A 23,050-nucleotide genomic window follows, 5' to 3' on the forward strand; every position below is an offset into this window, starting at 1 on the left:
AAAATCTTGACAAGTTTGGTCAAATGTAAAAAAAAATAAAACATTCGGATTCCCTGATGAAAACATCAAGTCATCACATCCGGTGTTGGGAGACACAACGCACAACAAATCGTTCCAAAATAGTGATGGATGATAGCGTAACCCTTGATTTATACCACACCAGCACATCACGCGTGCGGTCGTCAGCCGCTTTAATTTTGTCGGCTCCTCGCTATTTCGTCACAGTTTCTTATAAATTCCGCTCACAGCTGAAGAGAGACGGAGATCATTTTTTTGTAAGTGAAGAAAGGAGAACCGCTCCGGGACAGCAATTTTCCAGTCTAGGGAGAAAGAGGTGGAAGGGAGGGAGGGATTGGGTGAGCAACGACAAGGAGATGGGGTCTGAGCTTATTTTAATGAAACATCGTTTGCTCTTTACTCTGATAGTTTTCAGCATTGCAAGTTCCAAGGTCCACTATGGACTCGCTGCTCCTGTTCAAAATCAAGGCAGTTTGTCCAAGATGTTTCCCAGAGGCAGCCACTGGGCGGTGGGTGAGTATTCATTTCTAACGTTGCTTGTCACAATCATGCACCCGCTTCGGACATCGACTCGACCTGTCAAGAGCACAGATTGGGCATGTCAGTGGCTAACTTACGCCGTGCCGTTTGCAATTTTGCCTATTGTTTTTCTTTTTGCTTTGAACCTGTAAGTTTCAGGTGACAGATCGCAGTCTATAATGTGATGGCTCTTCAGATGTCGAAATGTTACTGAAAGGCTTTTCTTGCTTTTAATTTAGACAAGCTCTTCGGCTCACTTGTTCAGTCCGCGCTCCTGTGTTTGTGCGCTCCCTCTAACCTGGCGCGCCACAAAGTGCCGGACTGTGTATATAGCCGGAGTAACTCAGCAGGTCAGGCAGCATCTGTGCAGGGAAATGGGCAGATGCCGTTTCGGGTCAACCCGAAATATCGCCTTCCTGACCCGCTGAGTTACTCCAACACTTTGTGTTTTGCTCAAGATTCCAGCATTCCTTGTATCACGACGTCTTTAGAGATAGGTTCGACGCCCAATTAGTTAGTTTGCAAAGCAAAGACCATGTATGTATTTGCCGACTGACTCGCTTGCTCAGAACTTTTCGTCTACTGGGAAGCTACCTGAACATGTTTGCATATGTTATTAATAAACAAACAAACGATGAATGGGAATAATCAAACTCATTCACGTTGTTAACAGAAGCTTTAATGGAACCGTAAATCAACCTGAACATTTTACCCTTTTTTTATGAAAGTATTTAACAGTTCGACAGTCGACAAACCTGTTACATGGCGTTGATCTCAATTATCTTCCCGCAACTTCTTCTCGTTCCTTATCAATCTAAATGTGTTGTTCTCCCCTTATGGTCAAAGAGCACACCAACAATCAGTCTGAAGAAGGGTCTCGACCCGACACGTCGCCTACTCCTTTTCTCCACAGATGCTGCCTCACCCGCTGAGTTTCTCCAGCATTTTTTGTCCACTTTCGATTATTGCAACATCCGCAGTTCCTTCTTAAACATCAACAATAAAGGATGCTTTTCAGCATAAAATGCGAACCGTGGCTTCCTTTAGGCAAGCCTCTCCCATTGTCTCTATCCTACCCCCACCCCCACCACTCTGGAACTCCGTATCTCAGTTGCAAAGTCCTCTGAAGCCGTCGTTCCTCCGTGTCAAAGTTATGCCATGCCGTAGTAATTTGGATGCAAGAGGAGCAGACAGCTCCATGCCTATCTAGAGCATCTTGACCTCGGTTAAACGCACAGACACCGCTAATGCAGTAATCGGCGTGAGACATACTCGCGTAGTCTCCCAGCTAATTATCTGTGGCAGTTGATTTAAAACCCGTTATTTGCTGCATCCGTGCTAAGTTCTCGAAAAGGCTGAGGGCAGAATAGTTTAGGACCACTTTATTGAACATGCGATTTAATAATGTTACGCTCCACTGACACATGGTGTGTTGTGCATCGTCACAAGTGACATCTGGATGACCCAGTTGTGGTCGCCTTGCGCCACCTCTTGTTAATGTTTGTAATAACGGACCGAGTATTTCGCCACAGTCACGGGGTGGAGGCTCGGTCAAAGCCGCTGAACGGACTGTAGTCACAGTGGGTCTGCGGTCTCCACGTTTCAGGAGCGCAGTTCCTGAACCAATTTCTTTCCCTTCCCGCACACAAGCCAGTGTGTGGGTTCTGAGAGTGACATTGCCGGTTCTCTCAGTGCAAACTGGATTAAGACGGAGTGAAATTCTTTGCCGGTTCCATGCCGGTTTCCTACGCATTTGCCACAGTTGCTCTTGTTTTATTTATATCCGCAACTATTAATTTCAAAACTATTCATTTGATCATTTTTCTTGCTACCATATTCCCCAACATTACAACTATTTCGAGAAATGTTCAATATATGCGAAATACTCTTGATGATATGAACGCTATTTTATAAAAACATGTTTAAATAAACCAGCTATGGGGAGAGGGGGAGTCTATTACAGGTTTACACAGACGCTCAAATCAGATGTGAAAAGATGTTAATCTGCAAATTAGTGCCATTGGCATCTCTTCAAAAACTTGTTTATGTGACAAAAAATTGCAATTTTCATCTGGGCTACCTTGATTTAAATCTTTTTATTTGAATTTCACAGCAATTTGCATACATACAATGATAACAGACAGTGACAGTCAAGGCATAATTGTACAACAGTATGTAGGCGACCCTCAAAGCCCTTACCCTTACCCACCTTCAACCCACCCGAATCAGGTCGGAACCAAACGGGGACAAACAACACTCACATACATACACATCCACACAAATATGGTAAGATAAACGAAACAAAAAGTACTAACTTTTTTTTTTAAAGCAAAAAAAAGGGGGGGTCACTAATAACAGTAAAGAAGTACGTAATTAAATAAATAAGTGTGGGGAGGGGGTTAAGGGGAGAGCAGCTGCAGTAGAGCAGAACAATGGTGGAGAGCACTCAGTCTTCTTCCGAGTCCCGGGACAAGTTGAGAGAGTTAACAAGATCCAAGAAAGGGTTCCATGTATCTAGGAATGTCTTGGTAGAGCCTTTGAGAGAGAACCTAAGTTTTTCAAGCTTTAAATTGTAAAGCACCTCCTTAATCCAGTGGGCGTGTGTCGGGGGACAGGTGAGCCTCCAGTTAAGCAAGATCAGTCTCCGGGCTAACAAGGTTGCAAAAGCTAGAACTGCAACAGAGAGGTTGGTGTTGGGAGGGGTACCGAAAATGGCTGACAGCGGGTTTGGAGGAATAGTCTGGCCGTAGGCTCTGCTTATCAAGTCGAAAGCACTCCTCCAAAAGGCTGCTAGCTTAGGGCAAGACCAAAACATATGGCTATGGTTGGCAGGAGATTGATTACATCTTGGGGGAGTGTTTGCTACTGCTGTCGGGGAGGATTTAAACTAATGTGGCAGGGGGATGGGTACAAGAGCAGAGGGGCAGGGGGGTGTAAAATGAAGGTAGAAGCAATAGGTAGCAAGGTGAAAAGGAAAAGTGGCAGGCAGACAAAACCAGGGCAAAAATCAAAAAGGGCCACTTTTCAACATAATTGTATAAGGGGTAAGAGCGTTGTAAAAACAAGCCTGAAGGCTTTGTGTCTCAATGCAAGGAGTATTCGTAATAAGGTGGATGAGTTGAACGTGCAGATAGCCATTAATGATTATGATATAGTTGGGATCACGGAGACATGGCTCCAGGGTGACCAAGGCTGGGAGCTGAACATCCCGGGATATTCAATATTCAGGAGGGATAGAGAGAAAGGAAAAGGAGGTGGGGTAGTGTTGCTGGTTAGAGAGGAGATTAACGCAATGGAAAGGAAGGACATTAGTTTGGAGGATGTGGAATCGGTATGGGTAGAGCTGCGAAACAATAAGGGGCAGAAAACGCTGGTGGGTGTTGTGTACAGGCCACCTAACAGTAGTAGTGAAGTTGGGGATGGCATCAAACAGGAAATTAGAAATGCTTGCGACAAAGGCAAAGTAGTTATAATGGGTGACTTCAATCTACATATAGATTGGGTGAATCAAACTGGCAGGGGTGCTGAGGAAGAGGATTTCTTGGAATGTATACGGGATAGTTATCTAAACCAACATGTAGAGGAACCAACGAGAGAGCTGGCTATTTTAGACTGGGTATTGAGTAATGAGGAAGGGTTAGTTAGTAGTCTTGTTGTGCGTGGCCCCTTGGGCAAGAGTGACCATAATATGGTTGAGTTCTTCATTAGGATGGAGAGTGACATTGTTAATTCAGAAACAATGGTTTTGAACTTAAAGAAAGGTAACTTTGAGGGTATGAGACGTGAATTGGCCAAGATTGACTGGCAATTAATTCTAAAAGGGTTGACGGTGGATATGCAATGGAAGGCATTTAAAGACTGCATGGATGAACTACAAAAATTGTTCATCCCAGTTTGGCAAAAGAATAAATCAGGGAAGGTAGTGCATCCATGGATAACAAGGGAAATCAGGGATAGTATCAAAGCAAAGGATGATGCGTACAAACTAGCCAGAAAAAGCAGCATACCGGAGGACTGGGAGAAATTCAGAGACCAGCAGAGGAGGACGAAGGGCTTAATTAGAAAAGGAAAAATGGATTATGAAAGAAAACTGGCAGTGAACATAAAATCTGACTGCAAAAGTTTTTATAGATATGTGAAAAGAAAGAGATTAGTTAAAACAAATGTAGGTCCCTTGAAGTCAGAAACAGGTGAGTTGATCATGGGGAACCAGGATATGGCGGACCAATTGAATAACTACTTTGGTTCCGTCTTCACTAAGGAAGACATAAATGATCTGCCGGAAATAGCAGGGGCCCGCGGGTCAAAGGAGGTGGAGGAATTGAGTGAAATACAGGTTAGTCGGGAAGTGGTGTTGGGTAAATTGAATGGATTAAAGGCCGATAAATCCCCAGGGCCAGATAGGCTGCATCCCAGAGTACTTAAGGAAGTAGCTCCAGAAATAGTGGATGCATTAGTAATAATCTTTCAAAACTCCTTAGATTCTGGAGTAGTTCCAGAGGATTGGCGGGTAGCAAACGTAACCCCACTTTTTAAGAAGGGAGGGAGAGAGAAAACGGGGAATTACAGACCAGTTAGCCTAACATCGGTAGTGGGGAAACTGCTAGAGTCAGTTATTAAAGATGGGATAGCAGCACATTTAGAAAGTGGTGAAATCATTGGACAAAGTCAGCATGGATTTACGAAAGGTAAATCATGTCTGACGAATCTTATAGAATTTTTCGAGGATGTAACTAGTAGCGTGGATAGGGGAGAACCAGTGGATGTGGTGTATCTGGACTTCCAGAAGGCTTTCGACAAGGTCCCACATAAGAGATTAGTATACAAACTTAAAGCACATGGCATTGGGGGTTCAGTATTGATGTGGATAGAGAACTGGCTGGCAAACAGGAAGCAAAGAGTAGGAGTAAACGGGTCCTTTTCACAATGGCAGGCAGTGACTAGTGGGGTACCGCAAGGCTCAGTACTGGGACCCCCAGCTATTTACCATATATATTAATGATCCGGATGAGGGAATTGAAGGCAATATCTCCAAGTTTGCGGATGACACTAAGCTGGGGGGCAGTGTTAGGTGTGAGGAGGATGCTAGGAGACTGCAAGGTGACTTGGATAGGCTGGGTGAGTGGGCAAATGTTTGGCAGATGCAGTTTAATGTGGATAAATGTGAGGTTATCCATTTTGGTGGCAAAAACGGGAAAGCAGATTATTATCTAAACGGTGGCCGATTGGGAAAGGGGAGATGCAGCGAGACCTGGGTGTCATGGTACACCAGTCATTGAAGGTAGGCATGCAGGTGCAGCAGGCAGTAAAGAAAGCGAATGGCATGTTGGCTTTCATAGCAAGAGGATTTGAGTATAGGAGCAGGGAGGTTCTACTGCAGTTGTATAGGGTCTTGGTGAGACCACACCTGGAGTATTGCGTGCAGTTTTGGTCTCCAAATCTGAGGAAGGACATTATTGCCATAGAGGGAGTGCAGAGAAGGTTCACCAGACTGATTCCTGGGATGTCAGGACTGTCTTATGAAGAAAGACTGGATAGACTTGGTTTATACTCTCTAGAGTTTAGGAGATTGAGAGGGGATCTTATAGAAACTTACAAAATTCTTAAGGGGTTGGACAGGCTAGATGCAGGAAGATTGTTTCCGATGTTGGGGAAGTCCAGGACAAGGGGTCACAGCTTAAGGATAAGGGGGAAATCCTTTAAAACCGAGATGAGGAGAACTTTTTTCACACAGAGAGTGGTGAATCTCTGGAACTCTCTGCCACAGAGGGTAGTTGAGGCCAGTTCATTGGCTATATTTAAGAGGGAGTTAGATGTGGCCCTTGTGGCCAAGGGGATCAGAAGGTATGGAGAAAAGGCAGGTACGGGATACTGAGTTGGATGATCAGCCATGATCATATTAAATGGCGGTGCAGGCTCGAAGGGCCGAATGGCCTACTCCTGCACCTAATTTCTATGTTTCTATGTTTCTATGTTGCAGGTGTCCCTAACAGCGGGGTAAATTCTAGATAATCTTGCATTTGTGTAGTGGACTTTGTGAAGGACTTTGCATTGGATTAGGCCATGACGGGCACATATGGGGGAAGAATGGATCAAATCCGAGGCACAGTCCCATTGCTGGTCTGTTAGTTTCATATTCAGCTCGCCCTCCCACGCAGCTTTTAATGAGGTATGAGGTTTCAATATAACCGATCCTAACAAGTTATACAAAACAGAGATGCATTTCTTCCGGTTGGGATCTAGAGCTAAGATGGTATCGGTCAGGGTTTCAGGGGGGTGATTTGGGAAATGGGGGAATGTCTTCTTCACAAAATCCCTAATCTGGAAAAAATGAAAAAGGTGGGAGTTTGGGAGGCTATAGTTGGACGAGACCTCCGCAAAAGACGAAAAGATGCCATCCTTGTATAGGTTTTTGATACTACTGATACCGTTGCTATGCCAGGTTTTGAATGCGTGGTCTGTACTTGAAGGTTTAAAGATGTGGTTTTTAAGCAGTGGGGTCAAGATGGAAGGGCCTTGTAAACCAAAGTTTTTCCTAAGTTGACTCCATATCTTGAGCGAGAGGGACGCAATTGGGCCTGCACCCGCAGATGTTATAGAAAGGGGGAGTTGGGAGCATAGGACAGACCGCAACGGGAGATGTGAACTCGCCTTTTCCATGTGTACCCAGGTTGGTAGGTGGTCGCAATCATCATTCATCCAATACAGGAGTTTTTGCAAGTTAGCTGCCCAGTAGTATCGCCTAAAGTCAGGAAGTGCCAAACCGCCGTCACTCTTAGGAGACTGCAGTATTGCCTTTCGGATTCTAGCCGGTTTGCTACCCCATAAAAATTTAGATATTGTCCTTTCTAATTTATTTAAAAAAAAGATTTAGTGATAAGTATAGGGACGTGCTGGAAAAGATACAGGAATTTGGGTAGGACGACCATCATGAGCAGATTTATCCGGCCCACGAGGGATAGCGGTAAAACTGACCAGCGGTCAAAATCTCTTTCAGCTTTCTCAACCAGAGGCAGAAAGTTTGTGCGGAACATATCAGATAAGGGTGTTGTGATAAAGACGCCGAGGTAACAAAACCCGTCCTCTGCCCATTTGAATGAGGTTAAAGAGCGAGGGAGCTGCTTAGCCAATGAGTTAATCGGTAATAGCTCACTCTTTTGGTAGTTAAGTTTATAACCAGAATACGCGCTAAACCATTCTAAAATATTCGTAATCACAGGGAGAGAGCTGACTGGGTTCGAGATGTACAGGAGCAGGTCATCCGCATACAATGAGACTTTATGAGTTGTGTCGAACCGTGTAATACCTTTAAAGCCCTTCTCTGAGCGTAACCAGACCGCCAAGGGTTCTATCGCGACAGCAAACAGAAGTGGTGATAACGGACAACCCTGTCTGGTACCTCCCTGAAGGGGAAAGTGGGGCGACAGTGTGCCGTTTGTTTGTACTGAGGCAACCGGGGACGAGTATAATAGACTGACCCAAAGAATAAAACTGTTACCGAGGCCAAACCCGTCCATCACCTCATATAAGTACCTCCACTCGACCCTGTCAAAAGCTTTTTCGGCGTCGAGGGAGACCACTATATCTGGGGTCTCACTACTCGGTGAATGGATGATGTTAAGGAGACGCCTAGTATTGTGGGAAGGTTGTCGGCCTGGTATGAACCCTGTTTGGTCTAACGAGATAATAGAGGGCATCACTCGTTGAAGACGGAGCGCAAGGGCTTTAGAGAGGATTTTGAGGTCCACATTCAGGAGTGAATTAGGTCTATAGCTACTACAAAGCAGGGGATCTTTCTCCTTTTTAAGAATTAGGGAGATAGTAGCCCACGACAAGATGGGCGGTAGGCGACGATGTAAAAATGCCTTATTGTACATATCTCTCAGGACTGGTGTGAGGAGAGCAGAGAAAGCTTTGTAATATTCTACAGTGAAGCCGTCAGGGCCGGGTGACTTTCCGCTTTGACTGCGCTACCTTTACATGACTGCATAGTAAAGTACTTTATTTTTAAGCATTTGACGGCAACAAGCGACGTTCAACTCGTTGGAATTCAGAAGGATGAGGGGGACCTCATTGAAACTTACTGAATAGCGAAAGGCTTAGAAACATAGAAAGTGGGTGCAGTGGGCCATTTGGCCCTTCATAGAAACATAGAAACATAGAAACATAGAAATTAGGTGCAGGAGTAGGCCATTCAGCCCTTCGAGCCTGCACCGCCATTCAATATGATCATGGCTGATCATCCAACTCAATATCCCGTACCTGCCTTCTCTCCATACCCTCTGATCCCCTTAGCCATAAGGGCCACATCTAACTCCCTCTTAAATATAGCCAATAAACTGTGGCCTCGACTACCCTCTGTGGCAGAGAGTTCCAGAGATTCACCACTCTCTGTGTAAAAAAAGTTCTTCTCATCTCGGTTTTAAAGGATTTCCCCCTTATCCTTAAGCTGTGACCCCTTCTCCTGGACTTCCCCAACATCGGGAGCAATCTTCCTGCATCTAGCCTGTCCAACCCCATAAGAATTTTGTAAGTTTCTATACCAAGAACCAAGTCTATCCAGTCTTTCTTCATAAGACAGTCCTGACATCCCAGGAATCAGTCTGGTGAACCTTCTCTGCACTCCCTCTATGGCAATAATGTCCTTCCTCAGATTTGGAGACCAAAACTGTACGCAATACTCCAGGTGTGGTCTCACCAAGACCCTGTACAACTGCAGTAGAACCTCCCTGATCCTATACTCAAATCCTTTTGCTATGAAAGCTAACATACCATTCGCTTTCTTCACTGCCTGCTGCACCTTCGAGCCAGCACCGTCATGCAAAATGATCATGGCTGATCATCCAGAAACTGTACCCTGTTCTTGCTTTCCCACATATCCTTTGATTACGTTGGCCCTAATATCTTGGGTAGAGTGGATGTGGAGTGGATGTTTTCACTAGTGGGAGAGTCTAGGACCAGAGGTCATAGCCTCAGAATTACAGGACGTTCCTTTTGGAAGGAAATGAATTTCTTTAGTCTGTGAATCTGTGGGATTCATTGCAGAAGGCTTGGGAGGCCAAGTCAATGGACATTTTTAAGGCAGAGATAGATAGATTCTTGATCAGTACGGGTGTCTGGGGTTATGGGGGGGAAGGCAGGAGAGTGGAGTAAAGAGGGAAGAATAGATCAGCCATGATTGAATGGCAGGGTAGACTTGATGGGCCGAAAGGCCTAATTCTGCTCCTATCACTTATAAACATACACGATATTATTACATCTAGGCTGGATTACTGTAACGCACTCTACTCTGGAGTCGCACAAGCTTCATTGGCTCGTCTCCAGCTGGTTCAAAATGCTGCCGCTCGCCTCTTAACCGGAACTCGAAAGAGGGAGCACATTACGCCAATTTTGGCCTCCCTTCACTGGCTCCCAGTGCACTTTCGAGTTCATTTTAAAATTCTTTTATTTGTTTTTAAATCGTTGAATGGGCTCGCCCCGCCTTACCTCTCTGAGCTGCTCCACCCATACACTCCTGCCCGGTGCCTCAGGTCAGCTGATCAGCTGCTCCTTGAGGTACCAAGGTCTAAGTGGAAGCTCAGAGGGGATAGAGCCTTTTCTGTTGCTGCTCCGGCACTCTGGAACACCTTGTCCGTTGCACATCAGACAGGCCCCCTCACTGTCCATCTTCAAATCCACCCTAAAAACTCATTTTTATTCTCTGGCTTTCGACACTGGCTGAGACATTGCTCCTGTTTTTAGTGCTTTTAATGTATTTTAATTATTACTGTTTTATAGTCCTTTGTTTTACGGTTTTTAATGGTTTGTAATAACTTCTTAGCATGAGTTCTCATGTACAGCACTTTGTGGCAACTGCAGTTGCTTTATAAATAAAGTAATTATTATTATTATCGTGAGTCTCAAGAAGGGTCCCAACCAAAAACGTTGCCTGTGCATTATTTCCTCAGAGGCTGCCAGCCTGCTGAGTTCCTCACGCACTTCGTCTTTTACATAAGATTGTGCATGTGAAAGATAGCAATGAAATTTTGAATTGACAGTGGAATTCCAATTTACTTTAATATCAATATCATAAAATATACTCACAGCTCACCGCAGTTCCATCCTGCATATTTTGTCCAGCATTTTGTGTCTATCTTCATTGCAAAGGTCTGTTGCCAAATAATCTGGTCTTGGTATTGATACTGCTTTATTATTGTCATGAGTGTCATAGGGTAATATAGTGTGGAAACAAGTCTTTTGTCCCAATTTGCCCACACCGGCCAACATGTCCCAGCTACACTAGTCCCACCTGCCTGCGTTTGGTCCATATCCCTCCAAACCTGACCTAACTGTACCTGTGCCTGTCTAACTGCTTCTTAAACATTGGGATAGCTCCCCCTAAAAACCCCTTAGATGGTGGGGAGGTCAGTACCTGTGCTACTCTGGATCTACCTCAACTACCTCCTCTGGCAGCTTGTTCTATGCACCAACCACACATTGTGTGAAAAAGTTACCCCCTCAGATTCCTATTAAATCTTTTCCCCTTCACCTTAAACCTATCTCCTCTGGTTCTTGATTCATCTACTCTGGGCAAGAGACTCTGTGCATCTACACGATCTATTCCTCTCATGATTTTATACATCTCTATAAGACCTCCCCTCATCCTCCTGCACTCCAGGGAATAGGGACCCAGCCTACTCAACCTCTCTTTATAGCTTAGACCTTCTAGTCCTGGCAACACCCTCATAAATCTCTGTACCCTTTCCAGCTTGACAACATCTTTCCTATAACATAGTGCCCAGATCTGAAAACAATACTGAGATATATTGAAAATGTGCTGAGATATATTGAAAATCTTCATTTTACATGCTATCCCGGTAAACCATACCGTACAGGAATACAACAAGTAATGCAAAGAGAAAGCAAACAGAGTTCACAATATAGCGTTGCAGCTACAGTGGGCGTGCAACCAAAAGAAAGATCAAGGACCACAATGAGGTAATTCAAATTCAGAAATAGACACAAATTGCTGGAGTAACTCAGCGGGACAGGCAGCATCTCTGGAGAGAAGGAATGGGTAACGTTTTGGGTCGAGACCCTTCTTCAGACTCATATACATAGTTTTAATTCAGTTTAATTTATTGACACATACCGAGGTGCATGTGTCAATAAAGTTTTCTGTTGCGCGCTATCCAGTCAGTGGAAAGATTGCACAAAGGACAAAGGACATTTATTGTCACATACACCAATTGTTGCAGTGAAATTTGAGTTACCATGCAACACATAATTAAGATAAACACAACACTTTAGAGTTTAACATAAAATATAAAAAACATCCAGTGGAATCTACATTTCCCACTGTGAGGGAAGGCACCAAAGTTCAGTCCTCTTCCTCTGTTCACCCATGGTCGGGGCCTATTGGTCGCCGCAACGGCGGCCTGATGTTTCAGGCCCTCCAACGGAAGAACACTCTCAGCGGCCCGGGGCCTCTAAATTGGCCACTTCCTTCCTCACGGCCTCCGAAGTCGACAGGCCGAGCTGGGCGGAGATTCAGCGCTGGCAAACTCGGCGAGAGATCCCAGGCTCCGCGATGTCAAAGTCAGCGCCGTCAGCGGCTGAAAAGTCAGCGCCACCAGCAGCGGGATGCTCCTGCTGCCCGTGGCTGGAAGCTCTACAGAACACAGCTCCATGGTGTTCAAAGCCGGCAGTCCCAGCACTCCGGAGCTCCAACACGGCAATTCCCGGTAAGGCATCGCTCATTCCGTGATGGAATCCAGTGCTGCGCCACTGCTGAAGCTGAAGCTCTGGCCGGTCTCCGGCAGGAAAGGCCACGCCAATCCCGATGGTTGGCCACGAGGAGGGGGCGAAGATGCGGCTGGGAGAATAGTCGCATCCTCGACCAGGAAGTGACTAAGAAAAACAGTTTCCCCCCACATAAAAAAGAATAATAGACCTCCAAAAACAAACTTAAAAAGAATAAAAGGCCAGACAGCTGCAGGCGAGGCAGCCACACTCGATGGCACCACTACTCGCAATCTGGCTGTCTACAGTGTACAGATACGGGATAAATTACAGGATACAGGAATAACATTTAGTGCAAGGTAAAGTCCAGTAAAATCTGTTTATAGATAGTCCAAAGGTCTCCATTGTATATGGCAGGTCAGAATCGTTCTCAAATAGGTGATAGGCTGGTTCAGTTGCCTGACAACAGCTTGGAAGAAACTGTCTGTGAATCTGGAGGTATGAGTTTTCACACTTCTTGTACTTCTTGCCTTATGGGAGTGAGAAGAAGGTGTGAGAAGTCCTTCAATATGCTGGTGGTCTTGCTGAGGCAGCATGATATGTAGATGGAGTCAATGTTAGGGAGGCTGGTTTGCGTGATGGTCTGGGCTATGTCCACAACTCTCTGTAATTTCTTGCAGTCTTGGATGGAGCTGTTCCCAAACCATACTGTGATGTATCCCAATAAAATACTTTCTATGCTGCATCTGTAAAAGTTGACGAGATTGTTGGGGATATGCCAAACTTCCTAAACCTTCCAAAGAAATAGAGGTGTTGGAGTGCTGTATTGGCCATTGCTTCGATATGGCTTGTCCAGGACAAGTTCCTGGTGATATTCACTCCTTGGAACTTGGAGCTTCCTGAAGTTGATTGCAATCTCTTTGGCTTGCTGACATTGAGGGAAAGGCTGTTGTCTTGTCACCAGATTACGAGGTTCTCAATCTCCTTCCTGTACTCCGTCTCACAATTATTTGATTTCTGGCCCACTTACAGTGGTGCCGTCTGCAAATTTGTAAATCGAGTTGGGTTTGCATTTGGCTGCACAGTTGTGGGTGTATAATGAGTAAAATAGGGGGCTGAGAATGCATCCTTGCAGGGCACCAGTGTTGAGGATTATGGTAGAGGGTGATTTGTCACCCATCCTCACTGATTGTGGTCTGTTGGTCAGGAAGTTGAGGACTCAGTTGCAGAGGTGAGCGCTGACTCCAAATTCCACGAGTTTAGGGATGGGTTTGGATAGGTTAATGGTATTGAAAGTAATGAATGGAAAGTCTATGAATAGAAGTCTAACATGGGTGTCTCTCTTAACCAAGTGTTCCAGTGATGAGTGTAGGGAAGGGAGATGGCATCAGCAATGGACCTATTTTGGCAGTAGTTTTAGTATATTTTAATTTAAAGATACAGTGCTGAAACAGGTCCTTCAGCCCACCGAGTCTGTGCCGACCAGTGATCACCCCCACACTAGCTCTATCTGACACAATAGGGACAATTTAATTTTTTTACCAAAGCCAAATTAACCAACAAACCTGCACATCTTTGGAGTGTGGGGGAAACCAGAGCACTTGCGAAAAACTGTGCGGTCATGTGGGGAACGTACAAACACCTTACATCCAGCACCTATAGTCTGAATCGAATCCAGGTCGCTAGCACTGTAAGGCAGCAACTCTACTGCTGTGCCACCAAGTCACCCGAATGTGATTGAAATCATTGTAACATTCGTAAAATCATGCCTTTCATGCTAGTAGAGTAAATTTTCTTTTTTTTTTTTAAAGGGCATTTGATGGGGAAAAAGAGTGTGGACGATACGCTTTATGGCTACACCAACAGTGAGAACGTGATATATCCTATTCTGTCAGGAATTGCTAAGCAGCCAGAAGACAACGTGCCGTGGGCTGAGGCAGCCAAGAATTTCCTAAATTTGTGGGAGGAAACCTCATCTACAAATGTTCGGAAATCAAGGGAAGACATTCCCATATTTAACAAGCAACCTTTGCAAACAAATGACTACAACCTCAAAGAGGCAAGTGATTTTAAACAAACAAAAAAGTATACTTTCAGCTCTTCCAATGTATTTATCAGTAAAGGGACTGCATGACTTAAATAAATATCTGATTGTCTCACTTTCAAGTTTACAAAGCAGAAAGTTGTGTTATAGTAGAATTGAGGAATTGTAGAGTGCATTTCTGAATTAGGGTTTGCAAAATCATTGTATTATAGCTGTTAATAAAATAGTAATTTCTTTCTTTATTTTTAAAAAGTTATGTCAACTATGTTTTTTAGTTATCCAATCTAAATCTCCTTGCACAAAGTGTAAATCACCAAAAATCACCAATCCTCTTTGACACCTATTGCCAATTTATATGTAGCTTAATGTGTCCTCAAGAACAGTTAAAATATGCCTTGCTTCCATTCTATTTCTTCTTTCCATGACAGCTCTATTATTTGTATCAGCGCATAGGCATGTTTTGCCTTCTCTAAATATAATAATAATAATAATAATAATACATTTTATTTATGGGCGCCTTTCAAGAGTCTCAAGGACACCTTACAAAATTTTGTAAGAGGAAAAACATGTAAGTGGAATGAAATAAATAGTAGAGACATGACTAGTACACAAAGTAAAGACAGAATACAATTCAAAACACAATGTGAGGCAATTAATGCACAGATGAAAAGGGAGGGGGACGTGGGGCTAAGGATAGGCAGAGGTGAAGAGATGGGTCTTGAGGCGGGACTGGAAGATGGTGAGGGACACGGAATTGCGGATCAGTTGGGGGAGGGAGTTCCAGAGCCTGGGAGCTGCCCTGGAGAAGGCTCTGTCCCCAAAACTGCAGAGGTTGGACTTGTGGATGTATAGCAGACCGGCTGATGTGGATCTGAGGGACCGTGAGGGTTGGTAGGGGGAGAGGAGGTCAGTGAGATATGGGGGGGCCAGATGGTGGAGGGCTTTGTAGGTGAGGATCAGGATTTTGTAGGTGATCCGATGGGAGATGGGAAGCCAGTGAAGTTGTTTGAGGACTGGAGTGATGTGATGCCAGGATTTGGTGTGGGTGATGAGTCGGGTGGCTGTGTTCTGGACCAGTTGGAGTCGGTTGATGTAGGTGGAGCTGATGCCAAGGAGAAGTGAGTTGCAATAGTCCAGTCGGGAGGAGATGAAGACATGGATGAATCTTTCAGCAGCGGGAGGTGTGAGAGAGGGTCTGAGTTTGGCGATGTTGCGGAGATGAAAGAAGGAGGTTTTAATGACATGGCGGATGTGAGGCTCAAAGGAGAGGGTGGAATCAAAGATCACGAAAAGGTTGCGGGCCTGGGGAGATGGGGAGACAGTGGTGCCGTCGATGGTGAGAGTGGGGTTATTGATTTTGCTGAGTGTGGCTTTGGAGCCTATGAGGAAATCTGTCTTATCGCTGTTGAGTTTGAGGAAGTTATGTTGCATCCAGGTTTTTATAGCTGACAAAGAGGAGTTGATATGGGACATGGTGGGGGGGGGGGGGGGGGGGGTGTGGGGGGATTTGGTGCTGAGGTAGATCTGGGTGTCGTCAGCGTAACAGTGGAAGTCCAGGTTGAAGTGGCGGAGTATCTGACTAAGGGTGAGGATGTAGATGATGAAGAGGAGGGGGCCGAGTACGGAGCCTTGGGGAACGCCTTGAGTGACTGTGGCTGTAGCAGAGGTGTGGTTGTGGAGAGAGATGAAGTGGGATCTGTTGGAAAGGTAGGAACGGAGCCAGCTGAGTGCAGAACCTTCAATGCCGAGGTCTTTGAGTCTGGTGAGCAGGATGTTATGGTTCACTGTATCGAAGGCTGCGCTCAGGTCGAGGAGGATGAGGATGTTGAGGGAAACAGTCAGCATAGGTGAGGAGGTCGTTGAGGACTTTGAGGAGAGCTGTTTCTGTGCTATGGAGGGGGCGAAAGCCAGATTGGAGGGGTTCAAGTAGGTTATACGCAAGGAGGTGGGAATGAAGTTGCGACGCAACGATACGCTCCAGGGTTTTTGAATGAAAGGGGAGGTTTGAGATTGGGCAATAGTTAATGAGAGAGGAGGGATCAAGACCAGGTTTCTTTAAGATTGGTGTGACTGCAGCAGTTTTGAAAGCGGAGGGGACAATTCCTTGGGACAATGAGGAGTTGAAGAGATTAGTGAGGTAGGGGCAGAGAACGGGGAGGCAGGACTTCATCAGGGGAGTGGGGAGAGGGTCGAGGGAGCAGGTAGTGGGTTTGGAAGAGTTGATGAGTTTGGAGATTTCAATAGGGGTGACCAGGTCAAACTGGGAGAGGAAGCAGTGTGGAGGAGGGGTAAGGAGGTCAGTGGAGATGTTGAAAGGAGGGGCCTTGGTAGGTGATGGAGTAGATGCTGGGGATTCGGGTACAGGGGATAAAGACTGATAGATGGTGCTGATTTTATCAGCGAAAAAGTGGAGGAATGAGTTGCAGAGATCCGGAGTAGAGGTAGGGAGAGTGTTGGCTCGAGGCTTGAGGAGGTTGCCCATTGTGGAGAAGAGGGTTCTGTGGTTTAGGCCGGGATCAGTGAATATGGAGGAGAGGTAGGCAGATTTTGCAGCAATGAGGGCAACTTTGTAATCAGTGAGATGGAGTTTGTAAGCTTCAAGGTGGACTGTGAGAGATGATTTATTTGTGAGTCGTTCAAGTCGGCGACCAGTCTGTTTCAGTTTACGAAGTGCAGGTGTGTACCAGGGTGAAGATGTGTTGAAAGTTACGGTTCTTGTTTTGAGGGGGGCCATAGTGTTAAGGGAGGTAGACAAGGTGGAGTTGAGATGGTTTGTGAGATCATCAGGTGAGATGGGGGCTGAGTCCAGGGGGAGAGTGGTGGAGAGAAGGTCAGAGAGATGGAGGGGATCAATGGATTTTAGATTACGGAAGGTGATTTCTCGGAGGAAGCGGGGGCGAGGTGTCGGAGAAGGGATGGTGAACCGTATAAGCTTATGATCAGAGAGGGGGAAGAGGCATGGATGGAGGTCGAGTACCGGTTGATTTGTGGAGCAGACCAGGTCAAGGATGTGACCTTTGTCATGGGTGGGAAAGGTGACGTGCTGAGTGAGAGAGAAGTTGTCAAGTAAAAAGGCGAATTCAGATGCGAGCTTGCAGGTGGGGGAGTCCATGTGAATATTTAAGTCACCAAGTAGCAGCAGACGTGGGGAGAGAGATGAGGCAAGTGTGAGGAGTTCAGTGAAGTCAGATAGGAAGGAGGGGTTTAGTTTAGGTGGCCGGTAAATGAGGATGACTGTCATGGAGGAAAGGGTTTTGAAGGCGAGGAATTCAAATGATGCTACTGGGGTGAGGGTGAGTTCAGTGATCCGAAAATTCTGGTCGAAAATAACAGCGAGGCCACCTACATGGCAGGAGCGGCGGGGTTTGGAGATGTAATTAAATCCAGGTGGGGATGCTTGATTGAGGGAGAAGAAGACATTGGGTTGTTGCCAGGTCTCAGTGAGCAGAAGGAAGTCCAGAGTGTTGTCAAGGATTAGTTCATGGAGGGCAAGGGCTTTGTTGTTGAGCGACCTGGTGTTGAGGAGGGCAAAGTTGGCATTATGAGAGGGTGGAGGGATGGGGGCAGGCTGGAGAGATCTGAGGTTGTCCCAGTTGACAGTGCGTGCGGTCAGCTGGGATGGGGGTGACGCAGTTGAGGGGGGGTAGAGCGTGGTAGTGAGCAGATGGATGGAATGGAATGTCCGTGGTTGAAGTAAACAAGCCTGCGCCGAGAGCCTCTGTGGATGAAACGGGGTCGACGTAGAAGTCTAAGCTGTTTAATGACTTGGATGCAGGATGGGATGTGGTTGTTGAAGAAACCAGTCATTTGTAGAGTTGAATATTTGAGCATGATGGTGAGGGTGCAGAGAGGTGTCCAGCGGTGCAGGTGCAGGTGGAGAGAGTATCCAGCGGTGAGGGAGCAGAGAGGTTGTCCAGCAGAGCGGGTGCAGCGAGGTGTCGAGCAGTGAGGGAGCAAAGAGGTTGACCAGCAGTGCAGATGCAGCGAGGTGTCCAGCATTGAGGGAGCAGATAGGTTGTCCAGCAGAGCAGGTGTAGAGGTAGTCCAGCGATGAGGGTGCAGAGAGTATCCAGCAGTGCAGGTGTAGAGAGGTTGTCCAGCAGTGCAGGTGTAGAGAGGTTGTCCAGCGGTGCGGGTGCAGAGAGGATCCAGCTCCCTCACTGGTGCAGGGAGGTGTCCAGCGTCAATGATGCACAGGCACAGGAGGGAACAGACAGGCAGGTAGGTACAGGCAGGTAGGTAACAGGTAACAGGTAGGGGGGGGGGAGAAACAGCGGGCGGAGAAGCGGCGAACAGTCAACGCCAGCGTCCTCTCCGGGCAGCGTGCAGGGATTCTAGCGGTTCTGGCGGCTAGCAGCTAGCAATATAGGCCGCAGGGGGACGATCGTTCAATGGCCGAAAACGGCCAAAAAACACCACAGACCACCGCAACCGGAGCGACCCTCCAGTGGTCCTACGTCAGGTGGTAGGTCAAGACCTCATCCAGGATGGAAATAAACAGCAGTCGGCAATTGAAGCAGTTGAAGCCGATTCGCGGAAAGGGGCCATTGTTAATTTGAATCTCCCGCCGCCGCCATTTTTAACAAATTGTAAATATAACAAATTGTCCCTGTAATTTAGATTAGGGCAGCGGCTTTAACGGATCGTAATTCACCAGTGATATACAATGCTAAAGTATTGGTGTATTTTTACTCAACTCCCAATATTTGGTGCCATTGATCCATCAGGCCAGACTTATTGTAAGCTGTGTTGAATAATGTGACATTCAACCCATGAATATACGAAACATGGAAAAGTGAGATAAAAGAATAGAAGTGAATCAAAAAATTTATGTTCAACGGTGAAAAATATCTTGGTGACATCTATCACAAGATCAGATCTACAGCTCAGTTATCCAGAATTACAGACATCAAAAGATTTGCCAGAAGCTGGTTAAATCTATTAGCCTATTTCAGAATAATGAGCTAATCGTCCATACATTCACATTTGATTGGAATCAATGACCTTGCCTTTACTGATCTATCTGAAATCTAACTTCCTATATTACAAATGCATGAAATAATCGTTTTTAATGTGTTTTTTTTGTTTTTTGAAGAACCATTTCCAATGTATTGTCCTCTTTAGTGACTGATCCTTGATAAATTGAATGGCTTACTAGATCTCTCTCGGGAGGAATTCAGAGCCAACCGAGTTGCTATGGTACAGGAGTCACATTTTGATTATAGCAGCTAAGATCACGATCCTAAGTACTATCAGAACATTTGAACTTTTCTATGATGCCTCTTGAACTTAGTTCTTGAATTATATCAAGCAACATATCAAAATAATTAAAAAAAAGAAGCAGGAACAGGCCAATCAGCCTCTCGAGCCTACTCCATCATTCAATAAAATCTTGGTTAATTCAGCCAAGACAACGTCATTTTATGCTTTAAGTAATCAAGAGAGCATTAGATATAGCTCTTAGGCCTAACGGATTCAAGGGATAAGGGGAGAAAGCAGGAACGGGGTACTGATTTTGGACGTTCAGCCATGATCATATTGAATGGCGGTGCTGGCTCAAAGGAACGAACGGCCTACTCCTGCACCTATTTTCTATGTTTCTATGTCTCCCTCCCCATACATTTTGACTCCCTTATATGTCAATGGAGTCTCTGCCTTGAGCGTTCAATGTCATAGAGTCACAGTCATACAGCATGGAAGCAGTTCCTTCAGCCCAATATCCCCATGCTGATCATGATGCTCCACCTACATTAGTCCCACCTGACTGTGTTAGGCCCATAATCCTCTAAACCATTCCTATCCAAGCTTCTGTCCAACTGTTTTTAAATGTTATTACAATACCCGCTTCAACTACCTCCTCTGGTAGCTCATTCCACATACCCATCACCCTTTGTGTGAAAATGTTGCTTCTTAGGTTCTTACATCTTTCCCTTCTCAATTTAAAACCATGTCCCACGGTTCACGATTCCCCTTCTCTGGTTGAAAGACTCTGTGCATTCACCCTATCTTTTCCACTCATGATCTTATACCCAATAAGATTACTCCTCATCCTCCTGGGCTCCAAGGCATTAAAGTCCATAGGGTCTGCCCACTCTAAGACCTATAGTTCAGACCCTCGACCAAGGGACTGACTTCAGAAGAATACGGCTGAGGATCCACAAATCAGTCTTCATCAATGGGCCAGTGGTGAAGAGGGTCAACAATTTCAAGTTCCTGGGTGGGCTTACCTCTGCAGATCTGCCCTGGAGCCAACACATCGATGGAATCATAAAGAAAGCCTCTACTTCCTTGGAAGATTGAGGAGATTCAGTAGGTCTGTAAATACTCCCTTGAAGCTAAGGTAGAATTACAAATAAAAAGCTGCCATTGCATGAGAAGGTTATATTTCATGTTTTAATAAAAAGTTTTTTTTTTTTAAGTTTAATTTTAGTTTAGTTTTAGTTTAAAGATACAGCATGTAAACAGACCCTATGGCCCACTGATGTCCACACCGAACATCAATCACCCATTCACACCAGTTCTATCTTATTCCACTTTCGCATCCACTCCCTATGCGTTAGAGGTGATTTACAGAGGTCAATTAATCTACAAACCGAACATCTTTGGGATGTGGGAGGAAACCGAAGCACCCGGAGGGAACTCATGCGATCACAATGAGAGCGCGCAAGCTCCACAGAGACGGCAAATGAGATCAGGATCGAACCTGGTTCTCTGACGTTGTGAGGCAACTGTGCCATGGTGATGCCCAAAATGTCTATCCTGGGATAACAGCATTTAGACAAAAAATACGGTGAATGCTAGAATTACAAATTAAAAACAAAAGATGCTGGAAATATTGAGAGGATACAAAAGAACCTGAGCAACGAGAAACAGAAATAATATTCCAGGCTGATGACCTTCCACCAGAACTGAAAAAAAATTGTGATGAATTTGATTGAAGGATACAGAGAAAGAAGGATGAGGAGGTAATGCTGGACCTGGAAGTCTCAAATGAGACCAGTCTCCAGTCTGTTCAGAGACATCTGTATGAGGATGTTACCAGGACTAGATGGTGTGAGCTATAGGGAGAGGTTGAGTAGGCTGGCACTCTATTCCTTGGAGTGCAGGGAGGATGGGGGGGGGGGGGGGGGGGGGGGATAGATCAGATTTAGAAGGATATGTGCAAAACACAAGCAGGTGGGATTAGTGTAGCTGGGACACTGTAGCTGGCTGCTGTGTCATTCTGTGACTATGACCGTTTTGAATTTAATACAGTGAAATGTGAGGTGTTGCATTTTGGGATGTCTAACATGAGCAGGACCAACACAGTGAATGACAAGGCTCTAGGGAGTGTTGTAGAGCAGAGGGATCAAATAGTGCAGGTGAATGGTTCCTTGAAGGTGGTGTCGCAGATAGATAGGGTGGTCAAAAAGGCTTTTAGCACATTGGCCTTAATCAGTCAGAGTATTGAGTATAGAAGTTGGGAAGTCATGTTGCAGTTGAATAAGGTGTCGGTGAGGCCACTTTTACAGTAATGTGTTTAGTTCTGGGCACCATGTTATAGGAAAGATGTTGTCAAGCTGGAGAGGGTACAGAGAAGATTTACAAGGATACTGCCAGGACAAAAGGGTTCTGAGCTATAGGGAGAGGTTTAGTAGGCTGGAACTCTATTCCTTGGAGCGCAGAAGGATGAGGGGTGATCTTATAGAGCTGTATAAAATCATATGAGGAATAGATTAGGTAGATGCACAGAGTCTCTTGCCCAGAGTATGTGAATCGAAGACCGGAGGACACTGGTTTATGTCCTCTTTAGGTTTATTGGTGAATGGGGAAAAGATTTTATAGGAATCTAGGTAACCTTTTCACACCAATGGTGGTGGGTGTGTGGAATGATCTGCCAGGTGAGGTAGTTGAAACAGTGGCTATCCAAATGTTTAAGAAACAGTTAGACAGGGACATGGATTGCACAGGCCGGTGTGGACATGTTGGGCCAAAGGGCCTGTTGCCACGCTATATGACTGTATAACTCTATGACTCTATAAACATGCTGCTTTTTCCTATTTATACTCATGACCCATCTTTGTCACATTACCATTTGTTTTTGCTTTGTACTTTAATCCTGTTCGCTCCTGCTTTCCAACCTATTTGCTATTTCTTCCGTCCCTTTCTTTGCATCTTAGACCTTGCTTTATCTTTAAGTTGCTTCCCATTTCTAATATATGTGCATAGAAGTTAAAAGGTAAGTCAGTTTTTTCCCTCTGAAATTGTTTCTTGACCTTCCGAGTACTTCATGCATTCTTCGCTATTATTTTATTTGCTACTTCTTCTTCCATATAATTTCATGTGTCCCCATCTGCAGGGGTGTACGTAGAAAGACTACACTGGTGTTAAACGTGGTTAATAATATCACACAGCAATTAAATGTAATTGTCAGGAACCAATATCAATGATCAATAGCCTATCAACAAGAAAGGCCAGGGTTGAAAGTTATTGCCTGTATAAAAACGTTATTTGGATGTAATACATTATTAAGCCACGTTATTTATTGAATATTACATGAAAAAGAAGGGAAAGAAAAGAAACAGTTGAGCTTGCACATTCTCTGGGGTACAAGTAGGCCTTCTCCAGTGCTCCAGTTTACACCCAGTCTCCAAAGAAATGCAGGTTGGTTGGTTATTTGGCCAATATAAATTCCCCCCAGTATGTAGGTCAGTGGGATAAACTATGCAGAGTTAATGGAAATATGGGGTAAATAAAATAGAATTATTA

The 23,050-nt window shown here is 45.2% G+C and overlaps 1 protein-coding gene across 2 annotated transcripts in view; it reads left to right on the forward strand.

Moving 5' to 3' along the window:
- The first annotated feature begins 287 nt into the window (after positions 1 to 287).
- The window catches only part of grp (gastrin-releasing peptide), a 28,641-nt gene continuing 5,878 nt past the window's right edge, over positions 288 to 23,050 (forward strand). Inside the window, exons 1-2 of one of the 2 annotated variants that reach the window (XM_055630793.1) lie at positions 288 to 531; positions 14,070 to 14,317. In XM_055630793.1, the coding sequence (XP_055486768.1) occupies positions 375 to 531; positions 14,070 to 14,317 (405 nt within the window). In that variant the 5' untranslated portion in view covers positions 288 to 374. Of the gene's footprint in view, positions 532 to 10,807; positions 12,261 to 14,069; positions 14,318 to 23,050 lie in introns of those variants that run through there. The other variant, XM_055630721.1, reaches the window with a different exon arrangement.

The sequence above is a fragment of the Leucoraja erinacea genome, chromosome 1 (assembly GCF_028641065.1).
Source record: "Leucoraja erinacea ecotype New England chromosome 1, Leri_hhj_1, whole genome shotgun sequence".
In the NCBI taxonomy this organism is placed as follows: domain Eukaryota; kingdom Metazoa; phylum Chordata; class Chondrichthyes; order Rajiformes; family Rajidae; genus Leucoraja; species Leucoraja erinaceus.